At 41.6% G+C, this 19,658-nt stretch overlaps 3 protein-coding genes across 3 annotated transcripts in view; 1 reads left to right on the top strand and 2 right to left on the bottom strand.

Annotated features, from left to right (window-relative positions):
• The window catches only part of LOC139456393 (carboxypeptidase D-like), a 61,337-nt gene extending 57,415 nt beyond the window's left edge, over positions 1 to 3,922 (bottom strand). The window contains exons 1-2 of the mRNA XM_071238084.1: positions 3,059 to 3,922; positions 913 to 1,055 (exon numbers count right to left, since the gene is read on the bottom strand). Of these exons, the coding sequence (XP_071094185.1) occupies positions 913 to 1,055; positions 3,059 to 3,917 (1,002 nt within the window). The 5' untranslated portion in view covers positions 3,918 to 3,922. The remainder of the gene's footprint in view (positions 1 to 912; positions 1,056 to 3,058) is intronic.
• Positions 3,923 to 3,980: 58 nt separating this feature from the next.
• Positions 3,981 to 16,261, top strand: LOC139455668 (uncharacterized). Its single transcript, XM_071237225.1, has 7 exons — positions 3,981 to 4,135; positions 7,862 to 7,957; positions 10,931 to 10,986; positions 11,316 to 11,372; positions 12,794 to 12,914; positions 13,951 to 14,123; positions 14,473 to 16,261. Exons 1-7 carry the CDS (start codon positions 4,096 to 4,098, stop codon positions 14,524 to 14,526), a joined length of 597 nt encoding a protein of 198 aa, XP_071093326.1. The 5' UTR covers positions 3,981 to 4,095; the 3' UTR covers positions 14,527 to 16,261.
• LOC139455002 (uncharacterized PPE family protein PPE21-like) lies at positions 15,132 to 16,136 on the bottom strand. Its single transcript, XM_071236589.1, has 2 exons — positions 15,737 to 16,136; positions 15,132 to 15,145 (listed from the first exon to the last, which is right to left on the bottom strand). Exons 1-2 carry the CDS (start codon positions 16,134 to 16,136, stop codon positions 15,132 to 15,134), a joined length of 414 nt encoding a protein of 137 aa, XP_071092690.1.
• Positions 16,262 to 19,658: the final 3,397 nt, after the last annotated feature.

Genomic DNA, 19,658 nt, shown 5'->3' with positions numbered 1-19,658 from the left:
ACTACTCTACCCTGTCACTACTCCACCCTGTCACTACTCCACCATGTCACTACTCCACCCTGTCACTACTCTACCATGTCACTAGTTTACCCTGTCACTACTCTACAATGTCGCTACTCCACTGTGTCATTAACCTACAATGTCAACCATTCTAACATGATGATGTCAGGATATTTACATGCATTAATCTAAGTATGTGAACACAAAAGTTTTTCCAGTAATTTGCATATCTGTTTTATTCTGTGCTACAATTGACACAAGAGGATTGAGATGTACTGCCATCTGCCATCGCCTATAGAACTGATATGTTGTTTTACTGTTGTATGTAGACATCTACCATAAGGCTCCAGCTGCCATTCAATAAATCATTGTGATCATGTTTCATGCATTCTATTAAATGATTTCATAGGCTGTAAACAAGGTTAAAACATCAATATATCACTAAACCAGTTGAACATTGCCAGCAAAAAAAGTAAACTATACATATGAAATTACTAAAAGGTGACAAGTTTGACATAGTCACAGGGTGAACACTAAAACACAACATCAATGTAGACAGCTAGTCTACGGTGACCATTAGGTGACACATGAATAGGATGACATGGTTTGCTTCTTCCTGCTTTTGTTCATCAGCTAGACATCACTGACCACAGGTTTTTATCAACTCTGACAGGATGTGTATCACTGAATCTACAAGGAGAGGCACAAAGCATCACCTGATGCCTTTGGTACTGCTATCTGTAGGCTGTAGTTGTCAGCCTACACGGCAAGGAGAGAGAACTGGTTTCATGTCATTATCACCGCTACGATATGAATTCAGGTTTGGATAGTTACACGGCAAAACAAACAATAGCTTATAAAATGTCTACTTTGACCAATATTAATTGAAAACTGAAAAACAATTATCTTTACCATTTCCATGTATGCCAACAAAGCCAGTTTGTTGTTGTCCCACTCCATGGGGAGGGAGGAGACTGGGGGGTACTTGCAGCAGGACAACTCCAGTGTGATCTCCAAACAGTTGCTGTGGAGGTAGTTGTAGTCCTGCATGCCACCTGGGAAAGTCACAAACAGAAGGATATCAGTTGGGGCACAAACAGAAGGCTATCAGCTGGGGCATAAACAGAAGGATATCAGTTGAGGTACAAACAGAAGGATATCAGTTGAGGTACAAACAGAAGGATATCAGTTGAGGTACAAACAGGATATCAGTTGGGGCATAAACAGAAGGATATCAGTTTGGGCATAAACAGAAGGATATCAGTTGAGGTACAAACAGAAAGATGTCTGTTGAGGTACAAACAGAAGGATATCAGTTGAGGTACAAACAGAAGGATATCAGTTGAGGTACAAACAGAAAGATGTCTGTTGAGGTACAAACAGAAGGATATCAGTTGAGGTACAAACAGAAGGATATCAGTTGAGGTACAAACAGAAAGATGTCTGTTGAGGTACAAACAGAAGGATATCAGTTGAGGTACAAACAGAAGGATATCGGTTGAGGTACAAACAGAAGGATTTCAGTTGAGGTACAAACAGAAGGATGTCAGTTGAGGTACAAACAGAAGGATATATCAGTTGAGGTATAAACAGAAGGATATCAGTTGAGGTACAAACAGAATGAAGATGTGCTTTGTGATGCCGATGCATGTCTACCATGTCTACAGTCAAAGACATTTGTTATGAAACAAATAAAGATATAAAAAACACAAAATGTATACTTCAAAATTCACGATGTCACCACTTTTGGCTTGTGTCCCTTTTGACTTTTTGATTTACCGGTAGCCATTTTGACCCCTGGCAAGTGACCAGTTATCACTGAGGATCATTTATCACTAACCCCTGTTATAACGTGCCGTTTTCGAATCTCCTTTTACTGTTGCTCCGTTATTGCTTACACTCTGTTTGTCATTTCTTCCTCAAAATACAAATCTAAAACCAAAGTTAACTAATTTTTCCCAAGTGCATGACCTGAACATAACGAGGAACACATATAGAGGATAATATATTCATGTTCATGTCATACAATGTTTACGACACAAGTGTCAAAATTCTGGTATTACCTGAGTGAGGGATATACCGAAATTTAGGCAAGAGTGTTGTAAACACAGAATGACATGAACACGAATATATTGTTCTATTTATTACCGAAGAAGACATCTACATACACAGACAAATTTTAGTGTTTAGATTTGAGGACAACAAGTCGCAACAGCAGCGGAACTGCAATTTGTCGCATGACGTCAACAATCTTCAGCTATGATGCCATTTCTAATGTGATGTCATTTCAACCTCACATCACAATAAGAATCGAATGACATCAAAAGTGCCGTCCGGGTGACGGAAACAATACACTGTTGTCTCGTGACGTGATATGACCCTAGGGCACATATGATTTTTATGAATCCTGATATGCCCTCGTAGGTAATAATGCTGTTATGAATATGCATGTGAAGACTGAATTTGGGGAATACTGGTTTATGTCAGTCAGCAGACGATAAATTGATCAAAGCATTTCTTTTTAAATTAATAAAAAAAATTAGTGCGATACCAAGAGGCAATAAATAATGGAATTTGCATAACTGAAGCGGTACACATGCTCACATGATATTTATACAATTGTGTGAACTGGTACAGTTAGTCAACTAGCAACTTCTGCATCCACCGTTTAGAATTCCCTCTTATTCTGTTATAACAGAAATCTCATCAAGCCTTACAGAAATAAACACATTTGCTGACAGTTTCACAAAAATCAGAGTTAACGATACAGTCAACTTTATACATGGAATATTTCAGAAATAACACCAAAAAACAATGTTTGAATTGTTTAGTGGCTGTCTTGACCAATGTGTTTGTGGCTCTTTTGACATGTGGGCCATTTGAGGGAAAGACTTCTGCTTGTATCCCCCTCCAAACGTTAAATATGTATGCATTAATGTCACTCTGTCTTTTCAATCATATATATTTTTAAGGGAGGATACAGGTAGAAGTGTTACCCCTTTGACAATAACCTGTGAGAATGCTAGGATGCGGGTGAGTGGTTGTGATATCTGCTTACCTGGAACATCATACCACGCAGCTCCATTAGTTATCCCTCTCTCGGCAGCAAAATTGTCACCTGAACAAATATTGCCCTCGTGCATATGCAAATGGTTATCAGCATAGGTGTGAGCTAGGAGCTTGAATACACTGTCATCGGGTGCTTTACTGTATTTCCCTGCTTGCCTGTGAAGTCTGGAGTCATCAAATGGGTAGCTAGCTACAACACTGCCACCATGCAAGTTGGCTGATAAAACAAATGGGTTGGATTCAATCCAGTTGATTAGGGTTCGTGTTTCTGGCTGCATAGGATTTTCTGGTTGACTTTGAAACTGATCTGGAAAATTCCTATTTAGATCTACGCTATTGGCATTTGGTCTTCCCTCGACACCTACACACTGTCCAACAACGGCGTTCTCGAAGCCATCAGGGTTCATAGTTGGCATGATGAATACATTCGTGCTGTCAACAATATGTGTAACTCTTGCGTCTTTTCCATACTGCTCCAAAAGATACTGTATGAGGTATATCAAAACCTGTCTACTTATCACTTCATTTCCGTGCATATTTCCAACATATTTGAACATTGGTTCTCCTACTTCAGTTTCGTTGATCTTATCAGAGATCTGTACTGCCCAGAGAGTCCGGTTTTGAACACTTTGTCCAACTGCATGAAGTTTAGAAATAGTTGGGTTTTGGTTCACCATATCGTGAAGAAAGTTTGTTAAGTCATCGTAATGGTAATATTTACTTGTATCAATATCTCTCTCACTCCGTACATTCGGCAAAGCAGTAACGGAATGAGATACCAACAGCACGAATGAAACAACTGTTGACATCATCACGGGACCCAACTTCCCGTAGTTCCCGATCGCCATGTTGGCCAACAACAGCGACCTTCACCTTGAGCGCCCAGTTCAAAGGGTGAAGGCTGTAACCTCTGAACCGCGGTGTGTGTACAACATATGCAATGCAAACTCTAGTCAAGTGGTAGCTTGCACGACCACGGGTGACATTGCAATGTAGACTGACAGGTCAACAGTTTTATATTGCACGATGGGGTGGGAGGTGCTGCTGTTTGTACCTAATGTTATAGGTAAGTATACCACCGAAAACTATTTCCGTAATATAAACCACCGCCAGTATACAGTGTGGCAAACTGTGACTGTTCAGTGTTTGGAGTGACTCGCATCAACCATGCTTATATAATGAAGATAACAATTAGCTTTGTGTTTTATATGGACAACAGATTCACACATGTCAGATGTGTTTTATTTTACGAGATAATGACGAAATAATGATCAAATCAGCCCTTGGGTCGTATCATAACTCTTTGTTCCCCAGACTGGCTGCAGATACCCTGGCTTACCAGTTGATAGCATTACATAACCTCCTCTTGACTTGACAACGCCTACGATTACACAGTGAGCAGTACCGTAGGTTCACCTGACTAAACAGAAGACAGATACCACCTCACCTATATAAACATTTGAGTATTTATTTGATGCAAATTGTTATATTATAGTGGAAGATGTGTTTTTTTATAATAGATAAGACACATCCTGCTTTTATTATAGACAGACATTACTTTTATGACCAGTTATTTGTATGATTTCTGAATAGTTTATTATGAGGTAAGTATGTAAATAGACATTTTCTATGCAATAATCATGATAATTAAAGTACATTCAGTAGTTGGTATAATGAGCGCAAGGGGAATAGTTCTTTGGATATACAACTTCTCATCTTCCCGAGGCAAGAGAGCTAACTGACTATAAAAGTCCAGTTTCCACCCTTGCCAAACTAGGCTGGTATTATGGGGTTACATTTTGTCTGGACTAACCAGTCTATAGCCACCCTGACACTTTCACGATTTTTGTCCCTGCAATGCCGCGCAATGCGTCGTGGCAAGGCGTGCCATTTCGGTGGTACGCAGCGGAGCGTGAAGCCGCATTTGCGCCCTGTTCGCGCACTGTACACGCATAACTTACGCAATGTCTACGCAATGCACGGTCAAAAATGGGCCGCATTGACACGCAATGGCACGAATTGTTTACACATAGGTTAAGTATTGTTCATGCATTGTTCACGTCTACCGTACCGCAATGTCCTGCAGTGTCACACACGACACGCATATTTCCCGCTGTTTTCCCGCATCGCCACACATTGCCCGACGACTTTGCGCATGCCTGAAGTCGTCGTGGCAATTTTTGGTCCCGCTTTGTCCCGCTTGATGGCACGCTTCAAATCCCGCTGTTTGCGTATGTATATAAACTCCAAAGTGAAGAGACGCTACATTCCTCGACTCGCTGTGGACGATACAACCGCTTGAGAACCGCTTCCTAGCCACTGGAAATTCCTATCCAAGTCTACAGTACAGCTTCAGAGTTGAAGCAAGTACAATCTGCAAGTTCTTACCAGAGGTGTGCAAAGCCATCATTGAGGTCTTCAGGGACGAAGTGCTCAGCTGCCCCAAAACTGAAGAAGAGTGGAAGGAGGTTGCTGAGATGTTCAGGTCCAGATGGAACTACCACAACTGTCTGGAGGCCCTGGACAGCAAGCACGTTGCTATGAAGAAGCCACTCAAATCAGGCTCCCTCTGTTATAATTACAAGGGCTTCCACAGCATTGTACTCATGGCAGTTGCAGATGGTGGGTATAAGTTCTTGTATGTTGATGTTGGGACAGAGGGTGGTGCCCCATTGAGCCAGTCCTTCTGTCTCTTGTCATGCAGCTGTGGTTTGCAGAATGGCCAGGACCCGCTTACATACGCATTGACGTGAGTGCCGTCGTCGCTCATTGGTCGGGAACTACGCGCGAACAATGCGTAAACACTTTCTGAGCAGTTCGTGCATTGAGCGAATGGATCGTGACGTGTGCGACCTATGCGTGAGCTGGTCGATCCATGATTACGTGAACAACTCGTGACAACACCCTAACGACAGCACGATCACTCTGCGACACGCTCGAATGCGTGAACGCGGCGCGAACAGGCGCGCCCACAACGTGGACAGTTCATGACCAATGCGTGGTATGGCGTGTAGTGGATTCCCATGGCACGCATTGACACGCTCCTTTGGCAGTGTTCGCGCAGAGTTCATGCAGTGTTCACGCATGGTTCACGCAAGTGGCACGCACATGGCACGACAATTGATGCTTGCCGAATTTTTTAACATTTAAAAATTCTCTCCACGACATGGCACGCACCCCCGCACCCTTCACACACTCCTCATGCTCGTTCCCGAAGACTTTAATCATTGGCACGCCGAAGTGTGAGCCATTGCGGGAACGAAAATCGTGCAAGTGTCAGGGTGGCTTATGCATAGTCCAATCAAAATTGTGCAATGAAATCGAAATCTGGTTCGTAACCTTTCACACAGATTTTTGTCGATTGCAGGATGTGCAAAGCATGCGCACCACCCATGAGCCCAGGAATTCCATCCTAGTTCGGCAAGGGTGGAAACTGGACTTTTATAGTCAGTTAATTCTCTTGCCTCGGGAAGATGACAACTTCTTCGTTAGAATGAACAATTTCTTTATTACAATGAATGCAACATTTGGATGTAGATACAAACACTGTTATCAAGCACTTAGAACTGTAGCCCTTGTTCTATAATAGTAGAGTAGATCTTCTTTTTCTCTGCAATAATTAATGGAGATCCTATAATATGAGAGTAGATCTAAAGTCATCAAACATTGCCATGCCATAAATTGACATTTTCTATACATCATTGTTTTATCTTCAGTCAACAGTGTGTCCCAGTCATATGTATTTACAGGTCCCTATGGTAGAGCTAGATCACTGCTGATTCCCCCGCCACACACATATCTGATTAGTACTGTTAGAAAATGAAATAGTTCTTGGTCTTAAAAGTCCTCATATATTTTAATCTGTTAATACATGATGCATGGAACAGTAGACATGAAAGATGAACAGCCATTAATGTTGGTAAGGTTCATTTTGCATTGATCGATTGATTGATTGATTGCTTGAGTCAGTGACTAAATTATGACTTATTATGTGATGTTACTGGTGTTTTTCTGTCCTTTGTGGACAGGTTTTTTTTATGATATTAAGTATTAAATGCTCAAGTCACAATATGGCTGAAATAATACTCACTTACTCACTGACATTTCTGTTACCTCTTAGGAATCTTTACCCAAGCATGGCAAATGTAGTGACTATAAAATTGAAACCACCAATGTTGGAGGGATTATTAGTATGATTAGCTGAGTCTCAATAGGTGAATGTAGAAGCTTAATTTAACATTTAGTCCCAGAAATAAAGTTATCTATTTGACGTAATAAGCGCCCCGCTCTAATAAGCGCCCATGGCGATATTTGCTAATATATTAGCTAGTGAACAATCCCAATTAGCACCCCTTCCGATTGATCAATGTACACAAGACTTATTTATTCGCGTATAATAGGCACTCGTGTGTTATATGCACCTTTAATTATGGGCAATCAAATTCTGGAAAAATATATCTGTCGTATATAAACATTTCAGGCTGTCAGCATAAACCACAAAATTTATTCTGTAACTCTGTTTTTTTCCACCAAAATGATATTCTAAAAAGAGCCCCCTATTTCTAATTTTGAGAGCGCCCAGGGCGCTTATTACGTCTGCAAAATAAAAAGTGAAATCCAAATGGAGCCCAGATCAATGCTTAATTTCTTGGCTTGGTGATGAGGCAATGTAGACTTGCAAAATCATTCTAGACTTTTAGATTATTCTCTCGGGTTTGGTAGACAGACTGGTAGCAGCTGCGTACAGAAGAAAGGTGAAGGTCATTATGGATTGTGTTTGTTTGTGTTGCAGGCTACATCAGAATAGTGTTGGCCAGTGTTGCGATTGTATTCTTCTACCATCCTGTCCCTTGCACCATCCTTTATGGAATTTCAATACTTTTAGATGGTAAGCAATAGTTTCAGTAATATTTCTTATTTTTTATTGTCATTGATAAGGTTTCAAGAGATGCAACTTTACTTCTGGAAATAGTCATGTGAGTATTAGTGTTACATTCATGCCCCACTTATACGGACTTCAGATATCCAGAAACCTCGTTTCTGGGACGATTTTCATTCAAAACGAAATAATTACTATATAAATTTAACCGTATATACGGAAATTCAGTTTCCGGAACCGGATGGTCATTTTCATACACAAAACACTGAAATGCACACAAAATCGTCTCACTTATCCGGACAATACACTTCCGCTGGTGGTAATCCTTCCGCTGGTGGTAATCCTTTGATTCGTGAGAAGTCAAGTAACCAAGTGACACTGAGTTACGTTTGAGACGAGCTTGTTTATTGTACATGTAATCCCATTCCATAAATATGGCGATCTGGGCAATTTGGAATTATTGTTTAAAATTCAAACATCAAAATGTGGTAAAGTTCTAACTTCCATGACAGATTTTTTGAAACGTGTATGTGTTGAATAAAGATTGAGTGGATGTATCTGTTTGCTCTGTCATCTGTCATGAGTTGCATAATTGAAGGGAAGTAACTCTTCCAGTAAGAAGCTGGTTTCAGTTATAAGGAACTTCGTTTATACGGACGAATTGTGAAATGACGCATGTGTCCGTATAAACGAGGCACGACTGTAGTAGAACCTGACTGACTGGTGTATTTCAAAATCAATATTGTTCCACAAGTGTTTGAGTGGTCTGGTTGTGGCATGGGTATGACTATCTTCACTTATGTGTAGATGGTTCTGTGGACACAGCCACTGTAGCTACACAATGCCCTATAGTTGACCCCTGTGACACAACCTGATACCCATAGGAGGTCTCATGTGTTATCAGGGTAATAGTAGCAGATGTGTCTGACTGTTGATCAATTATTAAGTGATCTGATACTGGTTTATGTTTCAGATTGTGTTTTCTGATCTTCATTTGCATTGAGGCATTTCAGCTTGTGACATCAGTTTTACCTGACAGTGACCTTGTAAATACTTCCCACAGATATTCTGTGTTTGAATCAATCTCAATCAATCACATATTCTTTTAAGCATAGTCACCAGTTTGAAACTCATGCCGTAAAGCATGAGAAAGCTGCTTTATGATTGGCTAATGTAATCTTCTGGTCAGTCATTCCACTGGTCTGTCAAAGTTCGCAAAAGGTCGTTCTGACGTGACACGTAATGGGCTGTCCTCAGATCTTTGTCAGGAGGTAGCGAGAACTAACATCAGATTTTAATGAGATTGTGTCAGAATAGATCAATGGGAATACTGCTGGTTGTAAGAGGTGACTGATGGATCGTATCCTGATGACGTGGACATTGCTCTTAATAGTCATTAGGGATGTGACGATACAGGTGTCACATGATACGTTACAGATCTCAATACAGAAGCCACAATATGATACGTCTCAATACTGCATACATGACATTTTGTGTGAAAAACCCAGTCATTAGACTGAGAATAGTGTCCATAGACTCACTCATAACGGTAAAGGACAACTGACTAATACCCATCGATATGACACTGAGTCAAGTAAACTATTCTGTGTGAGAAAATGATAAAAAACAAACAAGTTTCCATACTGTATTATGACAGGCAGCCAGGAAAAGCACAGGTCAGTCTTGTTATCAGGCACGTTATCCAGACTGAATTATTTATAGGTGTGACATAGCTAGAATATTTTGTTATAGAACATTCAGCTCCTATTTTTAAAGTTACAAGTTATTTTTTCTGTAGCACTGTATTTCTATGTGTCCTCCAATAGCCGGGAGATACTCTGGAGAGCAATGACATCATCAAGCAGTGATGACATGGTTCCACCAGATGCAGTCCACTTGTGTAGAAGAATACAGATACAAATCACTGAATGAAGGCTTTATCAGTCATGTTACAAGGGACATGCGTGTTGTGTAGTTAGAATAGTCTCTGGGATTATGATGAAAAACAGACAAAACATTGTGTGCACATTTTAATTTGGACTCAGCTCACTTGCATGTGATGTGATGTGATGCTGTGACACAGTGACACACATGGAAACATAACAGGAAGTGAGACAGCAAGCACAGACTAGCCTGGCTTCTGAGTACACTAATCTTGTAGCTATACACTACTGGTGCACTGGCCATTGATTGACATGACTGATGTGTTTTATATATTGCTATAATGCTCAGTTAACAGTTTATTGTATAATTTTATAAGTTGAGTTTCACCAGATGTAGTTACTTCTACGACAATGGGGAAGCATCAGCATGTGAAGGTACGCTGATTCTCTGAACACATTGCTTACTAATTTACTGTCAGTTGGCTCCCCAAACTGTTTCTCTCAGATGTTGGATGAATCAAAAGCCAAGGTCGATTGATGTCACATGACTAATAGTGGCGTAATCCATTGTTGATAAGGAGTATCCCAGCCAGAGTCACACTGACTTCTGTTTGTGTCCTTCCTGTAAATGACAACTGCCATACGTTGTTGTTTGATTGCGTATTATCATGGGAAGGATGAATGCTCTCCATCTTAACTATAATAATTGTAATGCTATGTTTCAGGGCATTATCATTTGCATCAACATTGGCAAGTGATGGCAGACTGCAAATGAAATTGCTTCACCCTTATATCATACCTTATACAGGTCATGTTACCATGATTATGAAGCTCTATTTCATCTCTTACAATATCACTCGTTTCATCAGGGGGTATTAGTGGCCGTGTCATCTATAGTGCCACCTTGATTATAGACTAGTCACTTATTATGGGGAGGGAGAGAGGAGACAGGCAATATAAAGGGCCAGCCCTTTAATTCTGATGTGTGGTTTGCCAGCTCACACCTTCCAACTCACCAGCAGGACGCAATGCCAGATGGAAGTACAAAGAGTGACACAGAAATTGTATCTTTGCCAAACACATTCTGTTTTCCTCGCAGGCATAGATGGGTATGCAGCAAGAAAACTGAACCAGACGTCAGCCTTTGGAGCATGGGTAATAGCAACAAACAGTTCACCTTGTTTATCCACATGCTTCTCTTCATAGTGAAGATGTCCTCATTAACAAGGTTTTGGATTAATGTTTCATTGGTACAGAGTAGCTTCCCTTGGTAGGTTGTCCCCCCAAAACAGGGTTTCTGGCCTAATAGGGCCTCATTATACTTAGTATCAGTTTAATGACATTGATTCAGCACAGATGTAATTCTATATAGTAATAACATTACCAACACCATCTTCTTGTGCCTCATGACATCACATGCCGCGTGTCACTCATCATGTGACTTACATAGCTTTGTGGTGTATATCTTGTCTCTTCATTTTCAGTTTGACATTGTGATTGACAACTTCAGCCGAGGCCTGCTGTGGTGCTTGTTGTACAAGGTATGGAGACATACTAAGGTCCAGAATTTATTAACATTTTAAAGGGAGACTATGCTCAAAGATCTGGGGCCCATTTTTGGGCTGAGTCTAGCTGTTGTACTTAGTAACTTGTTCAATGTATGCCAATATGAGCCTGTAATTAGAGTTATCATGAACTGCAAGGTAGAATACATGATACAGTTTGAGTTACAGGCAAAGTATGTTTTGAATGACTTATATGTCATATTTACTTGGCCACAGAATGATCCTTGATCCCTTCTCTCAGAAATTGATTCTGAATATTTATTGACCTTGTACAGATTCTGTAGTTGACAAACTGAACGGGAAATCCATCAAGATGGTAGGGATGTTAGAGACCAAAGTCACAACAACTGCATCCTGCTGAAATTGTCTCCTGTTACACAAAACAGGGTGATGTTTACACCATGTATGTTACCTGCCGGTGTGGAGCCTGTCCTTGTATCTTGGGTGTAGGTCGCTGTACTCACAGTGTTTACACCATGTATGACACCTGCCGGTGTGGAGCCTGTCCTTTTATCTTGGATGTAGGTCGCTGTACTCTCTTTAGGGAATCCATCACAGCTGTGGTATCTATCTCCCTGCAACTTATTATGTCCTTCAAAACCCCTATACTGCAAAACTCACATTTCAATTGTCAGTTTGCTTAGCTCTCCTCTATCAGAGCGACACAAGTCCAGTCTCATTCCACTGTGTTTATATCATTGTCTAGGAACCCCAGAGAATCTATCCACACAAAATCTAGGATGTTTCGTTTCTTGCCTGTGTTGCTGCTGTCTGTATTCTGCTTTCCTATTGGCACTGCTGACGGTCCCCCATCTTGGTTCCTGTACTGCCATGTTTGATCGTCCATCAGGCTGTAAAGTGTTGCAATGTCACTCTTCAGATGTTCACGCTTAGCTTTGAGGCGTAGACAAGTCATTTCCTCCTCCAAACTTTGACATTCCACTTTCCACTTCTTCACTGTATCAGCACACCCTCACCCACACCTAGCAACTTTCCTGCCAGATTTTGGCCCTTTGATCATTCGATGAGTGGACGACTAACAGGCGATGAAACTTAGTTAGGCTTCCGCAACGCGTCCATAATTTGGGACATCTTTGCCCCTGTCCCTTTCCGTTGTACATCTATACTTTTGGCCATGACTGCTCATTTATGATATTAAAACAAACGGCTTGCAGCCATGCCAGAAGCATGAAAAGTGCCACCAAGTTAGACGATATACTAAAGGCAATGGAGGTTACTCTAGTTTAAAACCAATTTTTGTTTACCACTAAAATATTACATGACATGTGTCTGTGCTATTTACAAGTGCATGTGTCGGCATGCTATATGATTGGCAGGTTAAGGAATGTGAAGCATGCAGGACCAGTACACTGATGTTGAGTGTTGATGTGTTTCAGTGGGGCTACCTGGTGGTGTTTGTAGAATGGGTGACATTCATGAGTACACACAGCAGGGGCTCCAACTGGAAGATGCCAGAGGAGAATTTCCCTACCCTTGTCCAGCTGGTCATGGCTAATGGTGAGTTCCCCCCTTGTCCAACTGGTCATGGCTAATGGTGAGTTCCCTACCCTTGTCCAGCTGGTCATGGCTAATGGTGAGTTCCCCCTTGTCCAGCTGGTCATGGCTAATGGTGAGTTCCCCCCTTGTCCAACTGGTCATGGCTAATGGTGAGTTCACCCCTTGTCCAGCTAGTCATGGCTAATGGTGAGTTCCCCCTTGTCCAACTGGTCATGGCTAATGGTGAGTTCCCCCCTTGTCCAGCTGGTCATGGCTAATGGTGAGTTTCCCCCTTGTCCAACTGGTCATGGCCAATGGTGAGTTCCCCCCTTGTGCAACTGGTCATGGCTAATGGTGAGTTCCCTACCCTTGTCCAACTGGTCATGGCTAATGGTGAGTTTCCCCCTTGTCCAACTGGTCATGGCTAATGGTGAGTTTCCCCCTTGTCCAACTGGTCATGGCTAATGGTGAGTTCCCTACCCTTGTCCAACTGGTCATGGCTAATGGTGAGTTTCCCCCTTGTCCAACTGGTCATGGCTAATGGTGAGTTTCCCCCTTGTCCAACTGGTCATGGCTAATGGTGAGTTCCCTACCCTTGTCCAGCTGGTCATGGCTAATGGTGAGTTCCCCCCTTGTCCAACTGGTCATGGCTAATGGTGAGTCCAAAGTACACTAGAGAGATGGTAATATGTTACAAAGTATATTAGAGGGATGTTAATATGTTACAAAGTATATTAGAGGAGTGGTAGTATGTTACATAGTATGCTGAATCAATGATAGTATGTTACAAAGTATATTAGAGGAATGGTAGTATGTTACATAGTATACTGAATCAATTATAGTATGTTACAAAGTATATTAGAGGAATGGTAGTATGTTACATAGTATACTGAATCAATCATAGTATGTTACAAAGTATATTAGAGGAATGGTAGTATGTTACATAGTATACTGAATCAATCATAGTATGTTACAAAGTATATTAGAGGAATGGTAATATGTTACATAGTATACTCAAGGAATCATAGTATGTTACAAAGTAACTCCTCTTTTGCAGGCTTCAAGAGCCCCCTAGGATGCTATGCAGTAGGGAGCCTGCACGTTCTCCCCCTGTGGATGTACATGTATGAGATGAGGGTGCTGACTCTCACACTGGGGGCTCCAGACATCTTCATGTACATAGGCATCGCAGTCTTTACCATAGGACGAACTATCTGCTTAAGTGTAGAGGTAGGAAAACAGTGCACTTACAGAAATCATTATGTTCATTGTGAAAATCTCCATTTTTTACCATTGTTTCTTATACAGTGGCACATTTTATCAATCATAAAAATATAAACAGGCACCAGCAATGGTAGAATAGGGTAATTTACATTTATTGTATCACTACATTGTGTGTTGCAGGTGCTCTACGTGTATCACTACATTGTGTGTTGCAGGTGTTCTACGTATATCACTACATTGTGTGTTGCAGGTGTTCTACGTGTATCACTACATTGTGTGTTGTAGGTGTTCTACGTGTATCACTACAATGTGTGTTGCAGGTGCTCTACGTGTATCACTACATTGTGTGTTACAGGTGTTCTACGTGTATCACTACATCAAGCACCTGGTCGACTGCCATGAGAAGTAGCCACAGAGCAGCATTTAGAAACATCAATTTCCATGGCAACAAGAAGACGAACCTTGTAAGGTTGCAGTGAAATATAAGCAGGGGTCACTAAGTCACCTTTGAAACAAGACAATATTACACATCTGTTTTATAATAAGTTGAGCTTATATGATAACAGGCACACAGCCTTACTTATGTCACTCTATTACAATGTTGGCATTCCAGATGTGGTATCATGCATAGTATTTATTCCATTTTGAGAAATCTATCCATATATTTGAATTTTGTTTTGTCTACATCTCTTGAAAGAGTTGCTAATGTTCAAATATCAAAAAGGCTTTTTGTGATACATTTTTTCCAATTTATATGAACGTGTTCAGAACCATTTCTTTAATTATGCAGATTCTGAGGGCCAACTAGTCCCTTTATCATACCTTATAGAAGTTTCATGCAACATATAAAAGGTATGTTTGAAATGTGTATTGCACTGAACAAGTTAAGAAAACATACATGGTGCAAACCTCCAGGCACCGTTGAGGGAAGTGAGAACATAGACTGCTACTCACTTCTGTCTGATGCAGTAATTGACACTCAGACTATTTCAAAACTATTAATACTCAGGACTATTAGATGTTGATCACTTGGAGTCAAGAAATGTAGCAAGTGTTCAAGACATCTGTTGCAGCATAGTGTAATTTAGTGATGACTAGAAGCTAATTAATATCTGTGATATGATCTCAATAGGTACAGATTGAAGGTGAGTGTTAATTAATGGACACTACTCATCTGGCTTTCTTGTAGTGTTTGTCATGATAACGTTACTTCCATATAACATACATATATTATGTCGATCCTCTTCTCTTAAGTTATAAAAAGGAGTGGTTTAATGTTGTATGTTTGACATTTGTGGGTGTGATATTTTGGATAAATGAGGAAAACAGGATGTATTGTTTAAAAATGAAATACTAGTATTTATATCATGTGACATTGTGAATATATTTTTTTTAGGTTTACTACATATGCCTATTTTGGGTGTGAAGTCATTCCCTTTGATAAGAGAATACAGCACCTTTCAGGACATGTGATGACTTTCATGCATGATACATTCTTACACTTGTTAACATATCCCAACAAAGTGTATTTTACAGCTGTCAATTTCAGATTTAAGGATCTGAGAATTGAACTTTTTATGACAAGTTAATTTTAAACTATCTCAAGGGCCCACACCTACCTGCTCCCATCAGTAAGTAGAGCTGCATACTTTCTCCCATCCCTAAGTTGAGCTGCATACTTTCTCCCATCCCTAAGTTGAGCTGCATACTTTCTCCCATCCCTAAGTTGAGCTGCATACTTTCTCCCATCCCTAAGTAGAGCTGCATACTTTCTCCCATCCCTAAGTTGAGCTGCATACTTTCTCCCATCCCTAAGTTGAGCTGCATACTTTCTCCCATCCCTAAGTTGAGCTGCATACTTTCTCCCATCCCTAAGTAGAGCTGCATACTTTCTCCCATCCCTAAGTTGAGCTGCATACTTTCTCCCATCCCTAAGTTGAGCTGCATACTTTCTCCCATCTTTAAGTTGAGCTGCATGCTTGCTCCCATCCCTAAGTTGAGCTGCATACCTGCTCCCATCCCCAAGTAGAGCTGCTTTACCGTGCTGCATACTTGCTCCCAACCCTAACTTGAGCTGCATGCTTGCTCTCATCCCTAATAAAGTTGTTGATTACAAAGTCAGTGATTACATATGAGAGGGTGCCAACCCCCTATTGGTATGCTGAGTACTGTTACATGGCATGCTGGATGCCGTCTACTGTTACATGGTATTGGTATGCTGCATGCTGAGTACTGTTACATGGCATGCTGGATGCCGAGTACTGTGACATGGCATGCTTGATGCCGAGAACTGTCACGTGGCATGCTGGATGCCGAGTACTGTCACGTGGCATGCTGGATGCCAAGAACTGATACATGGCATGCTGGATGCCGAGTACTGTCACATGGCATGCTGGATGCCGAGTACTGTAACATGGCATGCTGGATGCCGAGTACTGTCACGTGGCATCCTGGATGCCGAGTACTGTCACATGGCATGCTGGATGCCGAGTACTGTCACGTGGCAACCTGGATGCCGAGTACTGTCACGTGGTATGCTGGATGCTGAGTACTGTTACATGGCATGCTGGATGCCGAGTACTGTTACGTGGCATGCTGGATGCCGAGGACTGTTACGTGGCATGCTGGATGCCGAGTACTGTTACGTGGCATGCTGGATGCCGAGTACTGTTACGTGGCATGCTGGATGCTGAGTACTGTTACGTGGCATGCTGGATGCCGAGTACTGTCACATGGCATGCTGGATGCCGAGTACTGTCACATGGCATACTGGATGCTGAGTACTGGTACGTGGCATCCTGGATACCGAGTACTGTTACGTGGCATGCTGGATGCCGAGTTCTGTTACGTGGCATGCTGGATGCCGAGTACTGTTACATGGTATGCTGGATGCCTAGTACTGTTACGTGGCATGCTGGATGCCGAGTTCTGTTACATGGCATGCTGGATGCCGAGTACTGTTACATGGCATGCTGGATGCCAAGTACTGTTACATGGCATGCTGGATGCCGAGTACTGTCACGTGGCATCCTGGATGCCAAGTACTGTCACATGGCATGCTGGATGCCGAGTACTGTCACGTGGCAACCTGGATGCCGAGTACTGTCACGTGGTATGCTGGATGCTGAGTACTGTTACATGGCATCCTGGATGCCGAGTACTGTTACGTGGCATGCTGGATGCCGAGGACTGTTACGTGGCATCCTGGATGCCGAGTACTGTTACGTGGCATGCTGGATGCCGAGTACTGTTACGTGGCATGCTGGATGCTGAGTACTGTTACGTGGCATGCTGGATGCCAAGTACTGTCACGTGGCATGCTGGATGCCTAGTACTGTTACGTGGCATCCTGGATGCCGAGTTCTGTTACATGGCATGCTGGATGCCGAGTACTGTTCCATGGCATGCTGGATGCCAAGTACTGTTACATGGCATGCTGGATGCCGAGTTCTGTTACGTGGCATGCTGGATGCCGAGTTCTGTTACGTGGCATGCTGGATGCCGAGTACTGTTACGTGGCATCCTGGATGCCGAGTTCTGTTACATGGCATGCTGGATGCCGAGTACTGTTACGTGGCATGCTGGATGCCGAGTACTGTTACGTGGCATGCTGGATGCCGAGTTCTGTTACGTGGCATGCTGGATGCCGAGTACTGTTATGTGGCATGCTGGATGCCGAGTACTGTTACGTGGCATCCTGGATGCCGAGTTCTGTTACATGGCATGCTGGATGCCGAGTACTGTTACGTGGCATCTTGGATGCCGAGTTCTGTTACGTGGCATGCTGGATGCCGAGTACTGTTACGTGGCATCCTGGATGCCTAGTTCTGTTACATGGCATGCTGGATGCCGAGTACTGTTACGTGGCATGCTGGATGCCGAGTACTGTTACGTGGTATCCTGGATGCCGAGAACTGTTACATAGTATGCTGGGTACCGCAGTGCAGCAGCAGGATCTGTGAAATCTTTATCTGGTATGTGGATCCCTATATTTAAATATATGGTGTCTTTTCTTGCAATGAGTGACATATCAACAAAAAATTTATATAAATAATCAAATAAGGGCCAGACAAGTCAGTGGTTGATGATAAGTCTCCAAAGATTCCCTAACAATTGCTATGTAGCAAGTTTCAGTCTATTTTCGCCAGTTGAAAACAACCTTGTGCAGATGTAGTGTTTTCATTCACAAGAAAGTGATTGTTGTTGCCCCAATGGAGTTTTAAATATACTGTCTCCAGTTTAGGAGTAACTTTTCTATATTTTGTGCACATTGAATTAAAATGATATATTACACATTCATTGAACATAATGCTTAATTTCAAAATATTTTATCATGTTTTGTTTCACCTTTCTCCCACCTATTGTGATATGAGATCACTTTTTATATAATTTGTCCATCGACAACGAAACATTGTTCAGAATAACCTGTATACCAAGTGATTAAAGAAAGAGCTGTAAGCAATACTGACTTTTGTACATTGGAAGGATGTGACACACAACTACAGGAGCTACATGTGTCCCCAGACCTTGCAGTGTATGTTCGGTGCAATCCCCTTACCACCTGGTGTTCTGACTGGGTGTTTTGCATAATATGAGAGGTAGTTACATGGAAGGTGGGTAAACAAGCCCTTGCTTCTAACTTGGTCATTTGTAATACCTTTTAAAGATTTTTTGTATTTTTATTCCTTGTTATTAAATGGGTTTTAGATGATGTTTCTTCTTGCCTTGTATTTCTGTCAACATGATTATCAGTCAAACCACAATCAGATTTTCAGTATACCAATGGAAAGTATTTACACAATTATAATTATATATACAAATGAAATGACCTATAACACCCACAGCCATATAGGAATAACTAGTTCAGTAGGAGAGAGAGAGTACAACATGCTACAATAATGGTGGAAGCTGTGTCAGTTCTAATAGATATTTATAAGGCTACCCGTAAAGAGTTAGAGTGGATTCATAAATCTCCAATGTCATTCCTCTTAAATGAATTTTTTTTAAACTGAATAGCTTTAGGCCTATAACTGACTGTGTAGAGCGGGTGTACACCCTGACCACTTTCTTTCATCGAGGTAGTACCTGGACATGCTTTAAAAAGTAATCTATTTATTGAATTTTTGCGTCATCTTCTTTCATGGAATGTCGTTACATTTACTTAAAGTCCTACCTTACACCAAAGTTAATTTAAAATGAGTCGTTTGGAAAACACTAATTTAAGACCGAAAACAGCGTTACTTGGCTATACTGTATGAAGACGTACGGGTGCGGCAGTCATGTTTGAAAGGTGATCGTGGGTGGTTTGTTTAGAGAGTATCTCTAGCAGACACATTATAAATTGCTTATGGGGAAAATGGATTATGCTTCCCTGTTAAGCTTGGGTATCAGCAGTTTACCTAATTAGCTATAAATATATGTTTGGTGTGTGTCCAGCTACTACCGGTGTCCGGGTACTGCCTCCCCAGCTCTAGTGCCTTTAGAAAGTATAACATTGCTCTAACAGCACGGGCATGCATAATGTCTTGATGGTATAATCAA

The sequence above is a fragment of the Haliotis cracherodii genome, unplaced genomic scaffold (assembly GCF_022045235.1).
Source record: "Haliotis cracherodii isolate W230 unplaced genomic scaffold, xgHalCrac1.p SCAF_11, whole genome shotgun sequence".
NCBI classification, from domain to species: domain Eukaryota; kingdom Metazoa; phylum Mollusca; class Gastropoda; order Lepetellida; family Haliotidae; genus Haliotis; species Haliotis cracherodii.
This window is presented reverse-complemented; position numbering and strand designations above follow the sequence as displayed.

What these genes read in the sequence shown, in the direction of transcription:
- LOC139455002 (XM_071236589.1), bottom strand. Translation starts at nt 16,136, where the DNA reads ATGGGAGCAGGTATGCAGCTCAACTTAGGGATGGGAGCAAGCATGCAG.
- LOC139455668 (XM_071237225.1), top strand. Translation starts at nt 4,096, where the DNA reads ATGGGGTGGGAGGTGCTGCTGTTTGTACCTAATGTTATAG. An exon ending in GTTTGTACCTAATGTTATAG is followed by an intron (nt 4,136 to 7,861) that starts GTAAGTATACCA and finishes TTTGTGTTGCAG; the next exon opens with GCTACATCAGAATAGTGTTG. An exon ending in TGTGGTGCTTGTTGTACAAG is followed by an intron (nt 11,373 to 12,793) that starts GTATGGAGACAT and finishes GATGTGTTTCAG; the next exon opens with TGGGGCTACCTGGTGGTGTT.